Source organism: Cinclus cinclus, chromosome 2 (assembly GCF_963662255.1).
Source record: "Cinclus cinclus chromosome 2, bCinCin1.1, whole genome shotgun sequence".
Taxonomy (NCBI): Eukaryota; Metazoa; Chordata; class Aves; order Passeriformes; family Cinclidae; genus Cinclus; species Cinclus cinclus.
The window spans coordinates 18,645,554-18,662,447 of record NC_085047.1 but is presented as its reverse complement, the minus strand read 5'-3'; the positions used below and the strand labels follow the sequence as shown (position 1 = coordinate 18,662,447).

The 16,894-nt window shown below is 43.0% G+C and overlaps 1 protein-coding gene across 1 annotated transcript in view; it reads left to right on the top strand.

Annotated features, from left to right (window-relative positions):
- The first annotated feature begins 2,870 nt into the window (after positions 1-2,870).
- The window catches only part of ALCAM (activated leukocyte cell adhesion molecule), a 38,640-nt gene continuing 24,616 nt past the window's right edge, over positions 2,871-16,894 (top strand). Inside the window, exons 1-5 of the mRNA XM_062512158.1 lie at positions 2,871-2,967; positions 5,736-5,955; positions 9,932-9,996; positions 10,367-10,454; positions 11,282-11,464. Coding sequence (XP_062368142.1) covers positions 2,914-2,967; positions 5,736-5,955; positions 9,932-9,996; positions 10,367-10,454; positions 11,282-11,464 — 610 coding nt within the window. The 5' untranslated portion in view covers positions 2,871-2,913. The remainder of the gene's footprint in view (positions 2,968-5,735; positions 5,956-9,931; positions 9,997-10,366; positions 10,455-11,281; positions 11,465-16,894) is intronic.

Genomic DNA, 16,894 nt, shown 5'->3' with positions numbered 1-16,894 from the left:
TCACCATTTTACAAATATGTCTAATAGCAACAGAGAGAGGAATTTAAAAGTCTGTTGAAGTGGGTTTTTTTGTTTTTTTTTCTTAAATGTGTTGGTTGGTAGGGTCATTTTGTGGAGATTACTGCAGTTACGGCAGTACAAGCTTGCAGTTAATTAATTTGCACTCCTTCAATGTGCTAGATCTGTTGCTACAGAATTGGGACGAGAATATTTTGCAGGAGGACCTTTTGTATTCTTGCAAGGGCTATTTCTCTGTATTCAAAGTAAAACCTGTGTCTTTCTGATTCAGTGTTAACAAATTCATAGAAAACTGTGTGATTTTAGTATAGACAGAATTTGTGGCAAGTCATAATTTAGTCCATTTTAAGAAATGCCTCAAAGCTGAAAGAGTTCTAAAATCAGAGGTCAAGTTTTGCTCTTTATCAGGTCATTCATCAATTACCTACTCTGAATGCTGCAGAGTTTCTCCAAAAACATTTTCATTCACCTTTGTGAGGCTGTTTGTTGAGTCTTCAGTAGTGTATACTTGCTACCTTAGCAATTTTGCAGGGGCTAAATGGGTGTCTAGAAAAGAGCAGCATTTCAGATCCTAGGGGGTAATTTTGTTTTCCTCTAATGACAGGGAATATTTCCCGTAATACCAAAGAGTATCTCATATCAGAGGAGCAGTTTTGGGCTTTCCATGTGATGCCAAATACCATTACAGATTTCAAATTACTAAATGACACTTAGCTGGAATTTGAACAGGTACTAACCAGTTTACTAATTGATTGTATATTTGAAAGTCTGTTGTAATTTTGCTCCAGTGGGAGAGAACCAAAGAAAGACAAAAAGGACAGCTTTTCTGTGCTATAACCAAAAAAAAAAAAAAATTAGGATTCGACTTGCAAAGCCAAAGTTGCGTTGCCCCTGTCCTGGTGATCAGAATGAGGATGAGTACAAGAAAGGGTCAAGGGAAAAATTCTTGCAGCTTTGAATTTTGCTTCCATTTATAGCTTGATATTGTAAAACATTACTTCTGTTTCTATGAAATTGAAGTTACTTCATTTCTTTAAAAATGTTTGTTTTATTTTAAAAGATTGCTCTTGCTCAGCACCACCTAGTGGAATGACTGCTATTGTCATTTAGGGAACAGCTGGTCTCTGTGAACCACATAGAAAATTAGAGCATCCAGTCGTTATAGTGTGAATAATGCATCTAAAGCATGCTTGTGACTAATTAAGTAACAGAATCAGAAAGATTCCCAGTGCTTTAGTTGAAAAGGAGCCAAGTGAAGGAAAGAAAGATTAAAATAAATTCAGGTAGTGGTGCCTGTTATCTCCTGTGTTCCTTTAGTCCATTAAGCTCCTGCTGCTTTTTTGCCTTAACCATGTGGTGCCATCCAGGTTGTAGCTTCTCTAAGGAAAGATTTTTGAGTACTGTTTCTTTGTGTAATATCACACAGCACAAGCCCCACACCCTCATTTGTCACTGTGATACATGTGACAAATACAAGCTGATGTTAATAGTGAGCTCTGAAGTCCTCACCCGAGAAAAATGCTCTACAGTCTTTCTAGTTTAAATTGCAGGCAAGGAATTCAGTGTTTGGCTCTTTGAAAAGGCATGATTTTCTTTAAAACAAAAAACAATCCGTTGTGAAAACCTACCTATTGAGTGCATCTCTGTGCTTTATAAAGTCATCAGGTCCTCCAGGCAGCTGCCTTAGGACTTGGGAAAAGAAAAGGGGTCTGTGTCTCAGGTCTTTGGGGGTGCCTGTTTCATTTTCCAGCTATAAAAAGAAAGGGCTGAATCTCCAGAAAAAAATAATGTTTCTAGAAGGGATGGATGATTCTTCTCCAAAACAGTTGGCTAAATCATCAGCATCTTACCTCACTCGCTTAAATACAGTTCCTTTGGCAGCAAGCCCTACAGTTGTAAATGAAGGGACAGTAAAGGGGAGTCCCTAAATATCTGGACAAAGAATCTGACAGAAGTTGCAGATATGTGGCTGAGAGCAGGCAGCCAGCACACTCTCTGGGCAAACACTAGAGACAAAATCTACGTCCAGTGCAGACAGGCAGCTAAGGAAAGGAGGAGCCAAGTTGCATTGTAGCAAATGCACCAAGTTGCACATTTTCCTCTTTAAGCTTCCTTGCATTTCAGCACTTCATCACTTTAGGGTCTGTTGTTTTTGTTCAATTCACATGTTGTGGACAATGAAAATAAGTGGGTCAGTTTTATTCTGTAAATTTATATGCATTAGCACAATAACATTATGCTGAGGTTTCCAAAAAAGCTGTTCTTAAATAATTCATAGAAGCATTTCACTTCATTTTTCCAAAATCTAAATGTGCAGACTAGCTTTTTTCTTTTCTTTCCTAGGTTTTAGGGAACTTGTTTTAATATCATCATTCCCTTTTCTGTCATCATTTCCTATGTTTTTAATGTTATTAAAACAGCAGTCAGAGTGTCACTTCTTTGCTGGCCTCCTCACAATATTGTGTTGCAATGTAACCTCTCCAGGCTGTTCTTTCAGATGAAGAAAATAAAGGTTTAGGGATTTTCCCTTTGTACATTTGAAGTTTGAGACTATCCTGGTTGTAGCATAGATATTCATCCAACTGAGCAGGTATAATCCTGTTTAGAAATCCACTTGGCTTCTGTTGACTCTGGCAGGAAGCATGGGTCCAGAAAGACATAACATTCACTTAAATTTAGTGACAGGCATTCTGTTTTGTTACAGGTTTGAGGATAAATCCAACATGCTGGAAAATAACCATTTACAAAGGAGCTGCTGTTACAATAGGTGTGAACCAAGTATTAGGTAGCATATGGGAATTCAAGAAAACACTTAAAATTGTTTCCTCTCTTTCTGTTTCTCCTCTAGCTCTGGGATTGTACACAGTAAATGCAATATATGGAGACACTATTACTATGCCTTGTCCTCTAGAAGTACCAGATGGTCTTATGTTTGGAAAATGGAAATATGTAAGTATATCTTATCTTTATATTTATTAGAGCTGTTACAAGATGATGTGTATTTTTTGGGGGGTGTGTGAGATTTTAAGATTCCAAATGATAGGATTTCTGCTGCATATATGAAACCATTTATTCCTGTGTTTGTAAGACTGCAAGATTCCAAGATGCATAATTTCTGCCAAGCACAGATTAGAGGTTTGAGGAATTAATCTCATTGTTCAAGAGAAATAATTATTCAGGAGTTCTCTGCCAACCTGCATTAGAGATCTGGCATGTTATCCCGTGGTGTCTCGCTCACTTAACAGGGCCCTCGTTGTACATTTGAACACTTTTGAAGTCAGCTGCCTGAAGCAAAGCAGCTCCATCCCTGGGAAAAAGCACTGTCCCTATCTTTGGTTGATCTGACAGTCACTTGGATCTGTTTCAGGCTTCGTTGTGCTCAATGCACGGCAGAGAAGAGAGTAGGGCTGACCTTGGGAGCATTGCTCCCATTGGTGGTTTCACTCTGCCATTTCTGGTGGGGAACAGGGGCAAAAGCATGGGTGCTGTCCAGGTGTGCTGGTCAACCTGCAGTAGGAACAGCACAGGACGAACTTCTGTATATGATTACCCTCCCGGGTCACAAGGAGAATCAGCATATCAAAGTCAAAGAAACCTGGAAGCATATGTGGATAAAAACACTGGGATACCAAACCCCTTTTGCTTCTCAGACTGTATTGAGACAAATGGTTTTCCTGCCTCTGTGATGTTCATCTAAATTTCCTCTTCTCAAACAAAACGTATCTGCAATAATAGATAATTTCTAGTGGATTTAAAATTACATAGTTCTCGCTGTCTTTTTGCAAATGGTATCCACCAGCCTATTTTTACAGGAGAATGATCTGCCCATGGTGGGGGGAGTCCTATTTTCCTTTAGCTTCTTTCCTTTATGCCAGTGGTGGGGAGAGTCCTATTTCTCCCTACTCCTTCTTCAGGCTTTCAGCTTTTGCAGTCCACATACACTCAGTAGTTCTTTACCTGCAGTTTTCAGGAAACGAAGTCAAAAGTCTGGGGAGAATGTTTCCCCAAAAAGGGACAGTAAAAGTGTTCCATGTGAGCATTCAGAAGATGGAGTGCCTACATTTTGCAGTATCTTTTTCAGTCTGCTGACTTTTCTTGGGAAGACACAAGTTCAGCTCTCTGAAGATGCAAGGATATTCTGAAAAAATGAAATGCATTTTCTCTTTCCATTGCGTTTGGATTGTCCGTGTTGGACGAGTACCAAGCAGCAAGTTGAGATGTTGCAGCTTCTTCTAAATGGAAAGGGACACAAAACCTAACCTACAAAGAAGACTATCTAAGTTGCTATTGTATGAAATTGTTGACAGCCCACACAACCAAGGGAAAGTGGTACCTTTTCTCCCAGGGCATCTTACAGCGTGGCAACACAGAGTGTTGGCTTAGGTTTTTTCGTCAGGTGATTATTTCATTGGAAGAAGGATGAGCTCTGTTTTCTTCTCTGCTGCCTTGTGAAGAGCAGTTTGGGTTTCTGGTGGGGAACCTCCTGGAGGCACTGGGAGACTTGTACCATGGCAGTTGTTGCTCACTTCAGTGTCTACCTGTGTGTGCTTGCAGCTGGGTGGGCTACAGGAGTTAGGAACTCATTTGCACTGGACAGCCAACTTCTTGTCAAGAGTATTGAGTTGTGTTTGAGTGTTTGGTGTGTGACAGACATTAGACAAATGCAAGAGTTAAAAGTAGGAGGGGGAGAAAGACTGTAAGGGAATTGAAACTTCACAACCAGTTGCTCCCTCCTGCTCCCTGCCCAGCTCTGACACCACTCATCTTGTCACAGCATCATCATGTTCTTGTGGGCTCTGCAGTCCAGCTGAGATATTTTGCTAGGAACACTACTAACATCAGTGCCACAAGGTATAAGGGAGAAAAGAGAACTAAAATCTTTTCCTGCACCCAGCACAATATTGAACATAAAGACAGAATCACCTCTGTTTCACCTCTCTTTAAATAAAGGCAGACCCTGTCTGTCCTTACTCTGTGCTGTGTTTGTGTAAGGAGGAAGGAATCAAATCCTCTAGAATTGCCCCCTGTAATTTTGACCCTCATAAAAATTATTTTTGTTAAATATGAGAGATTTGTGCAAGGCTGTCAAATTTGTATTCCTTCTTGGGATGGCAACTCTGTATGGAGGATGTCTAGAAAACAATACTTTGCAGATTAAGAATAGTTGATTGTATGTATATTCCCATGCTACAAGATCTCGGGTCCTTAAAAGACAAAGGGAAATTTAAAAAAGCTAAGAACTAATGTAGAATAAAATAGGCAGTTATTCCTGATTAAATCCTGCATTTGAAATTCAGTCTAAACATCCCAATAAACAATATGAATATGTAAAAAAAAAAAAAAAGAAAAAAGGAAATTGGAGCTGTTGAGACTAGCTCACACATACTTCTATTTCAAATACTTTCTCATACAGACAGTGGCAAGTGCTGCCAAAAACACCAGCTTTTAACAGAGAAAGCCCTTTGGTATGCTGAGATTGAGCCAAAGGATCTAAATAATTTCTACTGATGATAGTCTCAATGTGTACCATGGTAGTTGTAAACTAAATCTTACACTGAATTTCTTCTAGGTACAGAAGAAATTACTCAGGAAAAAAAAGCCATCTGATACAGTTTGCACATATTTTTTTTAATTATAGGTGTGTACCAATTGCAAATCTTCAGGAACTTTTAAATGAGTTTTTATGCAAAATAGAGGTGTTTATCCTTTTGTTGTAGGAAATGCCAAATGGATCTCCAGTATTTATTGCCTTCAGATCATCAACAAAAAAAAATGTACAGTATGATGATGTACCAGACTACAAAGACAGGTTGAATCTCTCAGAAAACTATACATTATCCATCAAGAATGCAAGAATCAGTGATGAAAAGAGATTTGTATGCATGCTAGTTACAGAAGATGATGTTTCCGAAGAGCCGACGATAGTCAAAGTTTTCAGTAAGTAAATCTACTTGTTACTAGCATTAACGTTCATCAGCATCTGAATCATAAATTAGAGAAACTTTTGTTTAAGGGAGGATTAAAGCCAAGAAAGTAAGTTTGGCTCAGTAAATTACTAAGACTAGCAAATTTCTGCAGCTTTCAAAAATGTAATCTGCTGGTGGCATTTATGTAACAGGACTGCCTGCACTTGCAGTTTATTCATGATAAGTGCTGGCTCAAAGAGAATTTTAGGCTTTGATAATGACTCACTTATGTGATGTCATTTGGCCTTGGAAATGAAACATGTAAAATTAGCATTGATTATTTTCCATTTGTTCTCAGAGCAAATTTTCCTGCAGGAGGGAAACATTAACTGTGTGCGGTCTGTAGAATTTCAGAGGGGAGGTTTGAAGCAGCTCTGAGCAGCTACTGTGCAACAGCACAAACTGTGAGGGAGAGAGCAAGAGGCTGGAAAATGAGCCACCAGCCCCAAATGCTTGTTTTGTCCCCTGCTGAATGGCAGGAAGAAGTGCCAGTCTGCTGCTCTCTCCTAGAGCACAGCAAGGTTCAGGAGTCTTTGGTGTCCTACAGCTCCATGGCAAGGCTGGTCTGCAGTGCAAAGCCCAGCCCTATGAGGCATGGCTCAGCTCACACAGCAGCAGGGACAAGCCTGGTCCCTTCCTGGTGCTGATTCAGAGCAGAAGTGTAATCCATCAAACCCTGAGTCAGCCTGGGGAGGTGTCCATTGTGGCTTTTTAGCGACACAGGGCTGTGACTGATGTGTCTTATCTTCCTTAGCTTCATGTTTTTATATGACTTTTGGCCTCTGTTGCTCTTCAGGTGCAAATTTTTACAGTCAAAGTGAGTCTGTTTTGGGAACATGCTGACTGCAGGTACAGGCAGTTTCAGAGAGATCACACTCTACTTGAAAAACACAAATTCATGGTTTGGAAGGGAAGCCTTTTGCTTCTCTCAGGTAGAAGGTGTCAGGTAGTTCTCGATATCTGTGCTGTCAGTCACATAAATGAGTTTTAAGATAGATTAGGAGCCAATAGTAATTCCCTCGTTTCACTTTCAATTTGACTGCAAGAACAATTGAATTAATGACAACAGGGAGGAGTGTGCTCAGAGCACACATAGTAAACACAGTGCTTCAAAGGAAATGATAAAGAATTATCATGTTTACTTATTGCACAGTAGTAAATATGTAGATGAGGCAGTAGTACATGATAAAATGAAATGCTAACTGCTTGAATTACTGGGTACTCTACTAAGTATTAACACAATGCTAACTCAGCCATGGAGCACAGCTTGTCTGGTTTATTCTGTGCATTAATTCTAATAGAGAAAGCTTCTGTTTACTAAGGAAGATAAGAAAGGAGGATGCCACGCATGTAATACAGCCAACTTAGCACTGCAAGCAAAATTACCTTTGTGTTTCTTCACTTCGCATTCACTGCTTTATTTATGGTTCTCTTAACTTCTCTTTGCATTTAATTTTCTTGAGTCTGGTTTTTAAGTTCTCATTTTTAGTTGCTTGCTGGCTTTAATTGCAGAAGAATTAAGAGTAGCTGATAAGCTTCATTTATTTAATGAGGGAAGTTTCTAACTCACTGAGCTTACAGCTACAGAGCTAGGCTGCTGCAGTGTGACCCTCATAAACCAGAATCTCATGCACCTGAAGCTCGGCTGCATCCCAGAAGTCATGACTGATTCTGGGTTTTGCTGGAGCTTGTTCCGTCCTCAGCTGCGTTACCTGTTTCTCTCAGGACTAAGGAGCTGAAATGGCTCACTCTGCAGGTACCACCTGCTAGTCTCTCTCACTGACTACTCAAATAAGCACTACCAGCTTTCCAGATGGATCCTGTCAGCAACTTTTTTTGTGGAATTAAATAGCCAGTTTTCAAAGCGGAGAAGCCCAGCAGACAGGAGCGGCTGTCCTGCTGCACTGGTGCTTGGCTTTTCTAGGCAGTGGACTCTTTTTCTCTCTATTATGAGGCCTATATAGAGTTGCAAAGTACTCTGGCAAGCTCTTAAGCTGAGAGATAAGCAGTGTGCTGAAGTTGCAAACCCACGAAAGTGGGGTTTGCTGCCAAGTTTAAAATTTTCTCTCCCTTCAGACGCTGAGCTGGTAAATGCCAAGTCAGTGTTTCACAGTGAATTACCTTGGTGCACGTGCAGTGGCTGGGGGTGTCTGGCAGCAGGCATTTCCTCTCCAAGGCTGCTCACAGAGAGCAGGTGCAGCCTCACAACTGGAACATCTGCTCAGCCACAGAGCACTCAAAATGGGGAGAGCCCCACACAGCAGCTGCAGAGCAAGGGGGCATTCCCCTCATAGGATCACTGTAGGGCAGGGACATCCAACACACCAAGACCTGGGACTTTAACCAGTCCTAGGGAAGATGAGAGACAAAAAGAAGCAAAGCTGAGGTGAGGGAAGGTGTCCTGGTTTGATCGGCTGGTGGCTGGGACAGGCAGGCAACTATCCCTGTTTATGGAACCCAAAATCTGACCCAGAAGACCTGTTAATGGTCTTGTAAAACCACATTTTCTGGAATTGACATGAAAATGCTTGGTCCTTGACTGGTTCTTATCTGGAAAAGATCAACCTTTTTCCTTTAAAACTAACAAAAGAGATATAAACATGAGTATATGTCCTAAAAATAAAAATCTTTATTAGTCTTTTGAAGAAAATATGATAGTCTTAGTGTATAGCTTTGACTGTGTCTTCTGTTTGGTTTTGTTTTTTGCCACAAGCAAAGTTATTTGAAAAATGTCATATGAAAAGCTTCTTTTATTCACTTTCATTTCCCTTTTGACCTGATTTTGTTCCATCCTGGGGTAGTCATCGAAGTGAAGAGTATTTGTGCATTTGCACATAAACACACACACAAATAAAATAGATTACCAGGAAAAAACATTGGCTTGCTACTTCTGTGACACCAGGAGCAGTGCATCTGCACATCAGTAACTTCATCAGCATGTGTGGAGACTTTGGCCAGACAGTGGTGAAGTTCTCTTAGGGCTGGGATTACTGACGTACATGCAGTATTTTGTAGAAAGCTTGATTTGGGGAAAGGGTTCTGTAAGCTGATATGGTTAAGAATGTTTCATTCTGTAAAAGTGTGCATGTTTAAGCAGTACAGATAGGGTGTAGAGCCTTTCCTTGACTGTATAGACATTGATTTATTTTTTCCCTTCACTCTTCCCCTCTTTTTTGAAAATTGTGGGGAAAACTGTCTCTTTTGGAGATAAAAATTTGCATTCCGGGCTTCAGGCCAAGCTGTTTTAACAGACAAGTTATATAGTCCCTAGAAAGTAGTCTTTTATGATGGAAACACTGATAGATCCTCCACTTTGGCAAGCTAAGAGATCCATCTACCATAATAAAAGTAAATAAGAAGACTAGCTGGCACTGTAGAAAAAGTTTATTTTTTTAAAGAGAGTTATAACTAACACAGAATTGATTAAAATAATTACGCTTTTCTCTATCATCTCAATTTCTTAAATGTAATAATCCCAGTTATGGAAAACAAACATTAGAAGGATAATTTGGTTGAATTTGTTCCTTTATAAGGTTGACAGACCAGCTGCAGTAATATCTGCAGGAAAGCTGCTTTTTTGTTGCAGCAGTTTCTCTACTACTGGCTCCTTCTCCAGCATGTGTAGCCTATAAATCGATAGATCAGATCAGGTTCTCTCCTCCTGGGTGGTGAACTAGTCTGTCTGGCTAAAAGATGCATTGTCAGAGTACAAGGAATTCATTATGGAAGGTGTAACACATTTAAAATGAGAGTTTGTTCTTGATTTTTTGCTAATATCAAATCAAAAGTACTTTGCCTTTTCTTCTTTTAATGGGAAAATGTAGGTAAGACTGTATGAGGCTAGATTATTCTGCCTCATTTCAAAAGTCCACATATATTATTTTTTTGTTTTTCAAACAGCTGTTTGTGCTGCCTTCACCAGTACTTTTATCCTATTTATGTTTTAGAGCAACCCTCTCAACCAGAAATCTTACATCAAGCAAACCTCTTAGAAACAGAGAAGCTACAAATGGTAAGAGCAGCATTCTCCCTCACAGTTATGTTCCCAACAGCTGCCTGAAGTCCCTTTACAGTCCAGGCAGAGGTGATGGCTCAGAGAGGTGGATGGACACCTGCCTATGAGTCTGTAGCCAGGCTGAGCACAGAACAGTTGCCTTGTCACTACTTTATTTATTCCTGCCTGATCTGCAAGCAAGGGCCACCCTGATCTTAGAGCCACCACCCCTTTCCAAACTGCACCTCATTGATTTGATATGCCCTATTTAAGGAGAGTGGTTGGGGTTAAGCATTTGAACTTTTGACCCAAAACAGCGTAAGTAAAACCAGAATTGTGTTCAGACCTCGTGGAGAGAACCAGTGGCTAATTCCTGTCTGTTTTGCAGCTTGGGGAGTGTGTTTCAAGGGACAGCTATCCTGAGGGCAATGTCACGTGGTACAAAAATGGGAGAGTTTTGCATCCCGTGGATGATGGTACGTTTTAGTGATGGCCAGTGTCCCTGGATCCACACATGGGTGTATGCATGAAGAATTGTGCTTATAAGGGTTACTCTGCCTTATTCTAATGTATTCTTCCTTTGAGAAAAACTGCTCATATAGAAAGATACCGCTGGAAGATTTTCAGGCCTTTCACGGTACCCAAGCTACACCACATAATCTTTCTCTTTCGGTTCCAGTTTTAAGTACACATCATGGAGAGAATTGCCTTTATTAATTCTATCACAAAGCTATTTTTGAGCCTATTTAACTAATAAAAATCTGTATCTAATTTCCAACGTCTTTCAAGGTTTTAGCTGTCTCAGTTTTATGCCTGTCAAATATTGTGTTTTGGACCACACAAACCATCATCTTATACAACTATTTATTTTCCAGCATATGTAAGAACAACTATACTTTTTCCTTCTTTTAAACTTTGACAGACCAATAAGGCTACAATATTTTTCCTTCCATACATTAGAGAATGCTTAAAAAATAAATTCGATCCTAAATTCTTTGCCATCATTTTGGAAGCTTTCTTTCTGTCTTACAGATTAGGCTGATATTTGTATTAAGAGCCCCACCAGTTTGCAACTAGTTTTTGTTTGATTTTGATTTAAAATATTTTGTAGCTTAGGAGTGTGCTGTTGGTAAAATACTCCTAGTATACTTCAGTGGCAGTACTAGAGGAAAAGTGTACAAGCTCTTGAGTCATGTTTCTTGTATGTTTGCAGCCTGATCTCAAATGCAGAGCAGGCAACAGCATACAGACAAATGGTTTCAAATTCTGTCTGTGTGACACTGAAACATTATTTCCTTTTCAGTTGTGGTCATAAATTTGCAAAAGATGGTGGACAGAACAACCGGACTCTTCACCATGACATCATCCCTTCAGTACATGCCAACAAAGGAAGATGTAAATGCCAAGTTTTCTTGCATTGTGACTTACTATGGACCATCTGGCCAGAAGACAATGCAGTCTGAACCAGTTGTCTTCGATGTTCACTGTAAGTTATCAAAAAACATAATTTGCTGTACAAAGTCTACCTTCAGGTCAAGGGAAAGCAAAATCAGAGTTTAGAAAATTAGAGGGTGCTTGGCTATTGAAATTGTTTCTTCAAAACTGATTTGTATCAGGAAGGTCTCAGTACATTGCCAAGGTAATTTTTATTTATCTTTAAATTTACCTGAGATTTCCTTTTTTCCTAACAATAGAATACTGAATACCAAGATTTCATTGACAAGTGATAGCCATAAAAAACTGCAGTGAAATAGGCTTTGGAGAATTTTAAGAGAAGTTCTAGTGGTTGAAAAAAGTGACTCTCAGTGCCCCCTGAAATATGCAGTAAATACACAATACAGTTTTTATTAAACTCAAATATTTTTCGTCTTTTCAGAATCAGCACCAAGCAGTTAATGCTGGCTGTCTACCTTGCACAAAATGCTTATCTATGGCTGTAAGATGCTGTGTTTTACATTTAAAATGTATAATTTGAATATTGGTAGGCTTTTAAGTAGAGAATTTGTGTAAGTAATTGCTTCTAACTGGACTGAATTCTAAAGCAGCTTCCTTACTGTGTTACTGACGGATGTGGAAATCATAATGATCTTCTAAATAAACAAAACATTCTGTTGGCAAGAAAAGATCAGAGGAGATGGCAGCACTTAGAGACCAGGGGAAGAGACGTTTCAAAGTCTTGTAAAATGACACTTCTGAAGGACTGCAGAAGGCAGCAGATCACAGCAGGATGTAGAGGAACCGGAGACAAACAATATGTCCAGTCAAGTATTACCTCTCTACACACTTCAAGTAATACCTCATCTTATAAAAGATGAGTCTGTTTTGGGGATGATAGAGTCTAAGTATACAGTCCAGCATCTATGTCTTAGCAAAATATTGTATGACAACTGTGTAATCCAGCTGTAAACAAAGAAGATAAGGCACTGGATTTCTCCAGGTAGTGTGACTGCACCACTGCCTTGAAAACAAAAGCCATAGGCTGAAAGTGCCACGTGTGTGTTCTGCCTAGACAATAGTTGCTTTTCCTCTACAGGTAAAGTTTGTTGAGCCTCACGGTAGGGATCAGTTTTGACCTTGGTCAAATAAAACCAAACCTTCGAGTAGCTGGTCTTTGGTTTCATCTGAAGTTAGGGTTGTCTTTTTATCAGCTGTTTCTCCAGAATGTGTCCTGGTTTGAAGGACAGGTGTTTGCCAAAGAAAGCAGAAGCTTCCCCTTGGACTGAAAGAAAATGTGATTCTTCCGATTATTATAATTTTGGAATTAAGAGAGCTCTCAGGCAAAGATATGGGGGTAGGAATAACAGTTCTTTACTAGTATATTTAACAAGACAAACAAGAACAACAACAGCTATGAAATTACCCACAAACAGAACAGTGACTCAGTCCCAGTGTTTTTTGGCTGCAGGCACCTTTTCCCTGAGCTGCAGTTCCCGGTGCTGGGGGCGGGCGGGTCCCGCAGAGCCGCAGGAGGGCTGGGGGTGATGGCAGAGCTGTCCCAGGGGGAGAGAGAGATGGAGAGAGAGCCCTCCGCTCACGGTGTGGGTCCCAGTGCTCAGCAGAGTGCTGGATGGTGGTAGTTCACAGCGAGAAGACAGCAGGGCAGGGTCCGATGGTGGTTTCCCGACGCTGGGATGGCGGAGATGGAGGAGAAGCGGCGATCGTCCTTCTCGTCCGAACTCCGCGGGGAAAATGGGGCCGAGGCCCAGCCTTCTGCTTCCTCTTCTGGCTGTTTGAATCTCGCGGGGCTTGCTTCTTCCCTCCCGTCCCCTCCCCCTTGTCACCAGGGCCCAGTCAACAGGTATCTTAGCATGACAATGGGGAAAATTCCACAGAGGGAAAAAAAAAGAAAGAACTAACCCTCAACATTATCCACCCCGAATTTTCCCCTACCATCATGCCAAATCAAATTAAAAATCTTCAAATTATAGACATCCATACAGTTACAGATACAGGCACAGTATTGTAGGTAGTTCACCCTAAAACAAGGTCTCCTTGGGGTATGCATCGGGTCTTTCCATCCCTTTGCATGATCCACCAGGTACACCCTGGCCCTTGAGCAAAAACCACCCCCCGAATTGGATTGTCTTTGCTGGAGTCAGGGTTCACCCAAACAGTTTTTCCTAGCATACCTCTCACATGCACCACTGGAACCTTGTCCCCATCTGGTGTTCTCAAGGGCTCAGACTGGGCAGGGCCTGCTCGATTAGTGGAACCTCGGGTGTTCACTAACCATGTGGCCTTTGGTAGATTAATCTCCCAGTTTTTGAAAGTCCCCCCACCCAGTGCCTTCAAGGTGGTTTTAAGCAGCCCATTGCACTGTTCCACTTTCCCAGCCGCTGGTGCGTGATAAGGAATGTGGTACACCCACTCGATGCCGTGTTCTCTGGCCCAGGTGTTTATGAGGCTGTTCTTGAAATGAGTCCCATTGTCTGACTCAATTCTCTCAGGGGTACCATGTCTCCAAAGGACTTGTTTTTCCAGGCCCAGGATGGTGTTGCGGGCAGTGGCATGAGGCACAGGGTAGGTCTCCAACCATCCAGTGGTGGCTTCCACCATGGTCAGCACGTAGCGCTTGCCTCGGCGTGTCTGAGGCAGTGTGATGTAGTCAATCTGCCAGGCCTCCCCATACTTATATTTAGACCACCGCCCCCCATACCAGAGGGGCTTCACTCGCTTGGCTTGCTTGATGGCAGCACACGTCTCACAGTCATGGATAACCTGGGAAATACTGTCCATGGTGAGATCCACCCCTCGGTCTCGTGCCCACTTATAGGTAGCATCTCTGCCTTGGTGACCTGAGGCATCGTGGGCCCATCGAGCCAGGAACAGCTCTCCCTTGTGTTGCCAGTCTAAGTCTATCTGTGACACCTCTATCCTTGCAGCCTGATCTACTTGCTTATTGTGTTGGTGCTCCTCATTAGCCCGACTCTTGGGGACATGGGCATCTACATGACGGACCTTTACGGGTAGCTTCTCTACCCGACTGGCAATATCTTTCCACTCATCAGCAGCCCAGATTGGTTTTCCCCTCTGTTGCCAGTTAGCTTTTTTCCATCTTTCCAGCCAGCCCCACAGAGCATTGGCTACCATCCATGAATCAGTGTAAAGGTAAAGCTTTGGCCACTTCTCTCTTTCAGCAATGTCCAGGGCCAGCTGAACGGCTTTGAGTTCAGCAAGTTGACTTGATCCACCTTCTCCTTCAGTAGCTTGTGCAACCTGTCGTGTGGGGCTCCATATGGCTGCTTTCCACTTCCGGTTCATCCCCACGATGCGACAGGAACCGTCAGTGAAAAGAGCGTAGCGAGTTTCATCTGCTGGCAGTTGGTTGTATGGCGGGTTTCATCAGCCCGGGTCACTTGTTCTTGCTCCTCTTCATCAGCAAGACCAAAATTTTCACCTTCTGGCCAGTTTGTAATTATTTCCAAAATCCCAGGGCGATTTGGGTTTCCGATACGGGCGCGCTGTGTGATGAGGGCGATCCACTTGCTCCATGTGGCATCGGTGGCGTGGTGGGTAGAGGGGACCTTCCCTTTAAACATCCACCCCAGCACTGGTAGTCGGGGTGCCAGGAGGAGCTGTGCTTCTGTGCCAATCACCTCTGAGGCAGCTTGAACTCCTTCATAAGCGGCCAAGATCTCCTTCTCTGTTGGGGTGTAGTTGGCTTCAGACCCTCTGTAACTTCGACTCCAGAATCCCAGAGGTCGGCCTCGGGTGTCACCAGGTACCTTCTGCCAAAGGCTCCAGGACAAGCCCTTGTTCCCGGCTGCAGAGTAGAGCACATTCTTCACCTCTGGTCCCGTCCTGACTGGGCCGAGGGCTACAGCATGAGCGATCTCCTGCTTGATCTGGGCAAAGGCTTGCTGCTGCTCAGGGCCCCAGTGGAATTCGTTCTTCTTCCGGGTGACCAGGTAGAGAGGGCTCACGATCTGGCTGTACTCAGGAATGTGCATTCTCCAAAAGCCTATGGCACCTAGGAAAGCTTGTGTTTCCTTCTTGTTGGTTGGTGGAGACATCGCGGTGATCTTATTGATGACCTCAGTGGGGATTTGGCGCCGCCCGTCTTGCCACTTTACTCCCAGGAACTGGATCTCTCGGGCAGGACCTTTGACTTTGCTCCTCTTGATGGCAAAACCGGCTCCCAGCAGAATCTGGATGATCTTTTCTCCTTTCTCAAATACTTCCATTGCCGTGTTCCCCCACACAATGATGTCATCAATGTATTGCAATTGTTCTGGAGCTTCACCCTTTTCCAGTGCAGCCTGGATCAGTCCATGGCAGATGGTGGGGCTGTGTTTCCACCCCTGGGGCAGTCGGTTCCAGGTGTACTGCACGCCCCTCCAGGTGAAAGCAAACTGAGGCCTGCACTCTGCTGCCAGAGGGATGGAGAAAAATGCATTGGCAATGTCAGTGGTGGCGTACCACTTTGCTGCCTTGGACTCCAGCTCGTACTGGAGTTCCAGCATGTCCGGCACGGCAGCGCTCAGCGGTGGAGTCACTTCATTCAATGCACGATAGTCCACAGTCAATCTCCATTCTCCATCAGACTTACGCACAGGCGAGATGGGGCTGTTGAAGGGTGAGTGGGTTTTGCTGACCACCCCTTGGCCCTCCAGCTCACGGATCATCTTGTGGATGGGGATCACGGCATCTCGATTTGTCCTGTACTGCTGCCAGTGCACTGTGGAGGTGGCAATTGGCACTTGCTGCTCCTTCACCTTCAGGAGTCCCACTACAGATGGGTTCTCTGACAGTCCAAGCAAGGTGTTCAATTGCTTAATGTTTTCTGCCTCTACAGCAGCTATTCCAAAAGCCCACCTGAGTCCCTTTGGGTCTTTGTAATAGCCATTCCTCAGGAAGTCTATGCCTAGAATACACGGTGCCTCTGGGCCAGTCACAATTGGATGCTTCTGCCACTCCTTCCCAGTCAGGCTCACCTCAGCCTCCAGCAAAGTCAATTCCTGTGATCCCCCTGTCACCCCAGCAATAGAAACAGGCTCTTCCCCCACATGTTCTGATGGTATTAGGGTGACCTGTGAACCAGTGTCAACTAATGCCCTATGTTTTTGTGGCTCTGATGTGCCAGGCCATCGGATCCACACCGTCCAAAAGACCCGGTTTTCCCATACCTCTCCCTGGCTAGAGGCAGGGCTCTTCTAGCACTGGTTATTATTTCCTTCCTGGGCATACATGTTGGAGGTTCCCTCAAGGGGATCTGACAAATCATCCTCCCTTTTGTAATGCCCTGCATCTTGGTTATGGGAAGTTGAGGCTACCTTCACTTTAGTGGAGCTCCCTTGGTTAGTGTTTCCCTCCCTGAGTTGACGCACCCGCGCTGCCAGGGCAGAAGTGGGTTTCCCATCCCACCTCCTCATGTCTTCCCCATGGTCACGCAGAAAGAACCACAGGTCAGCTCGTG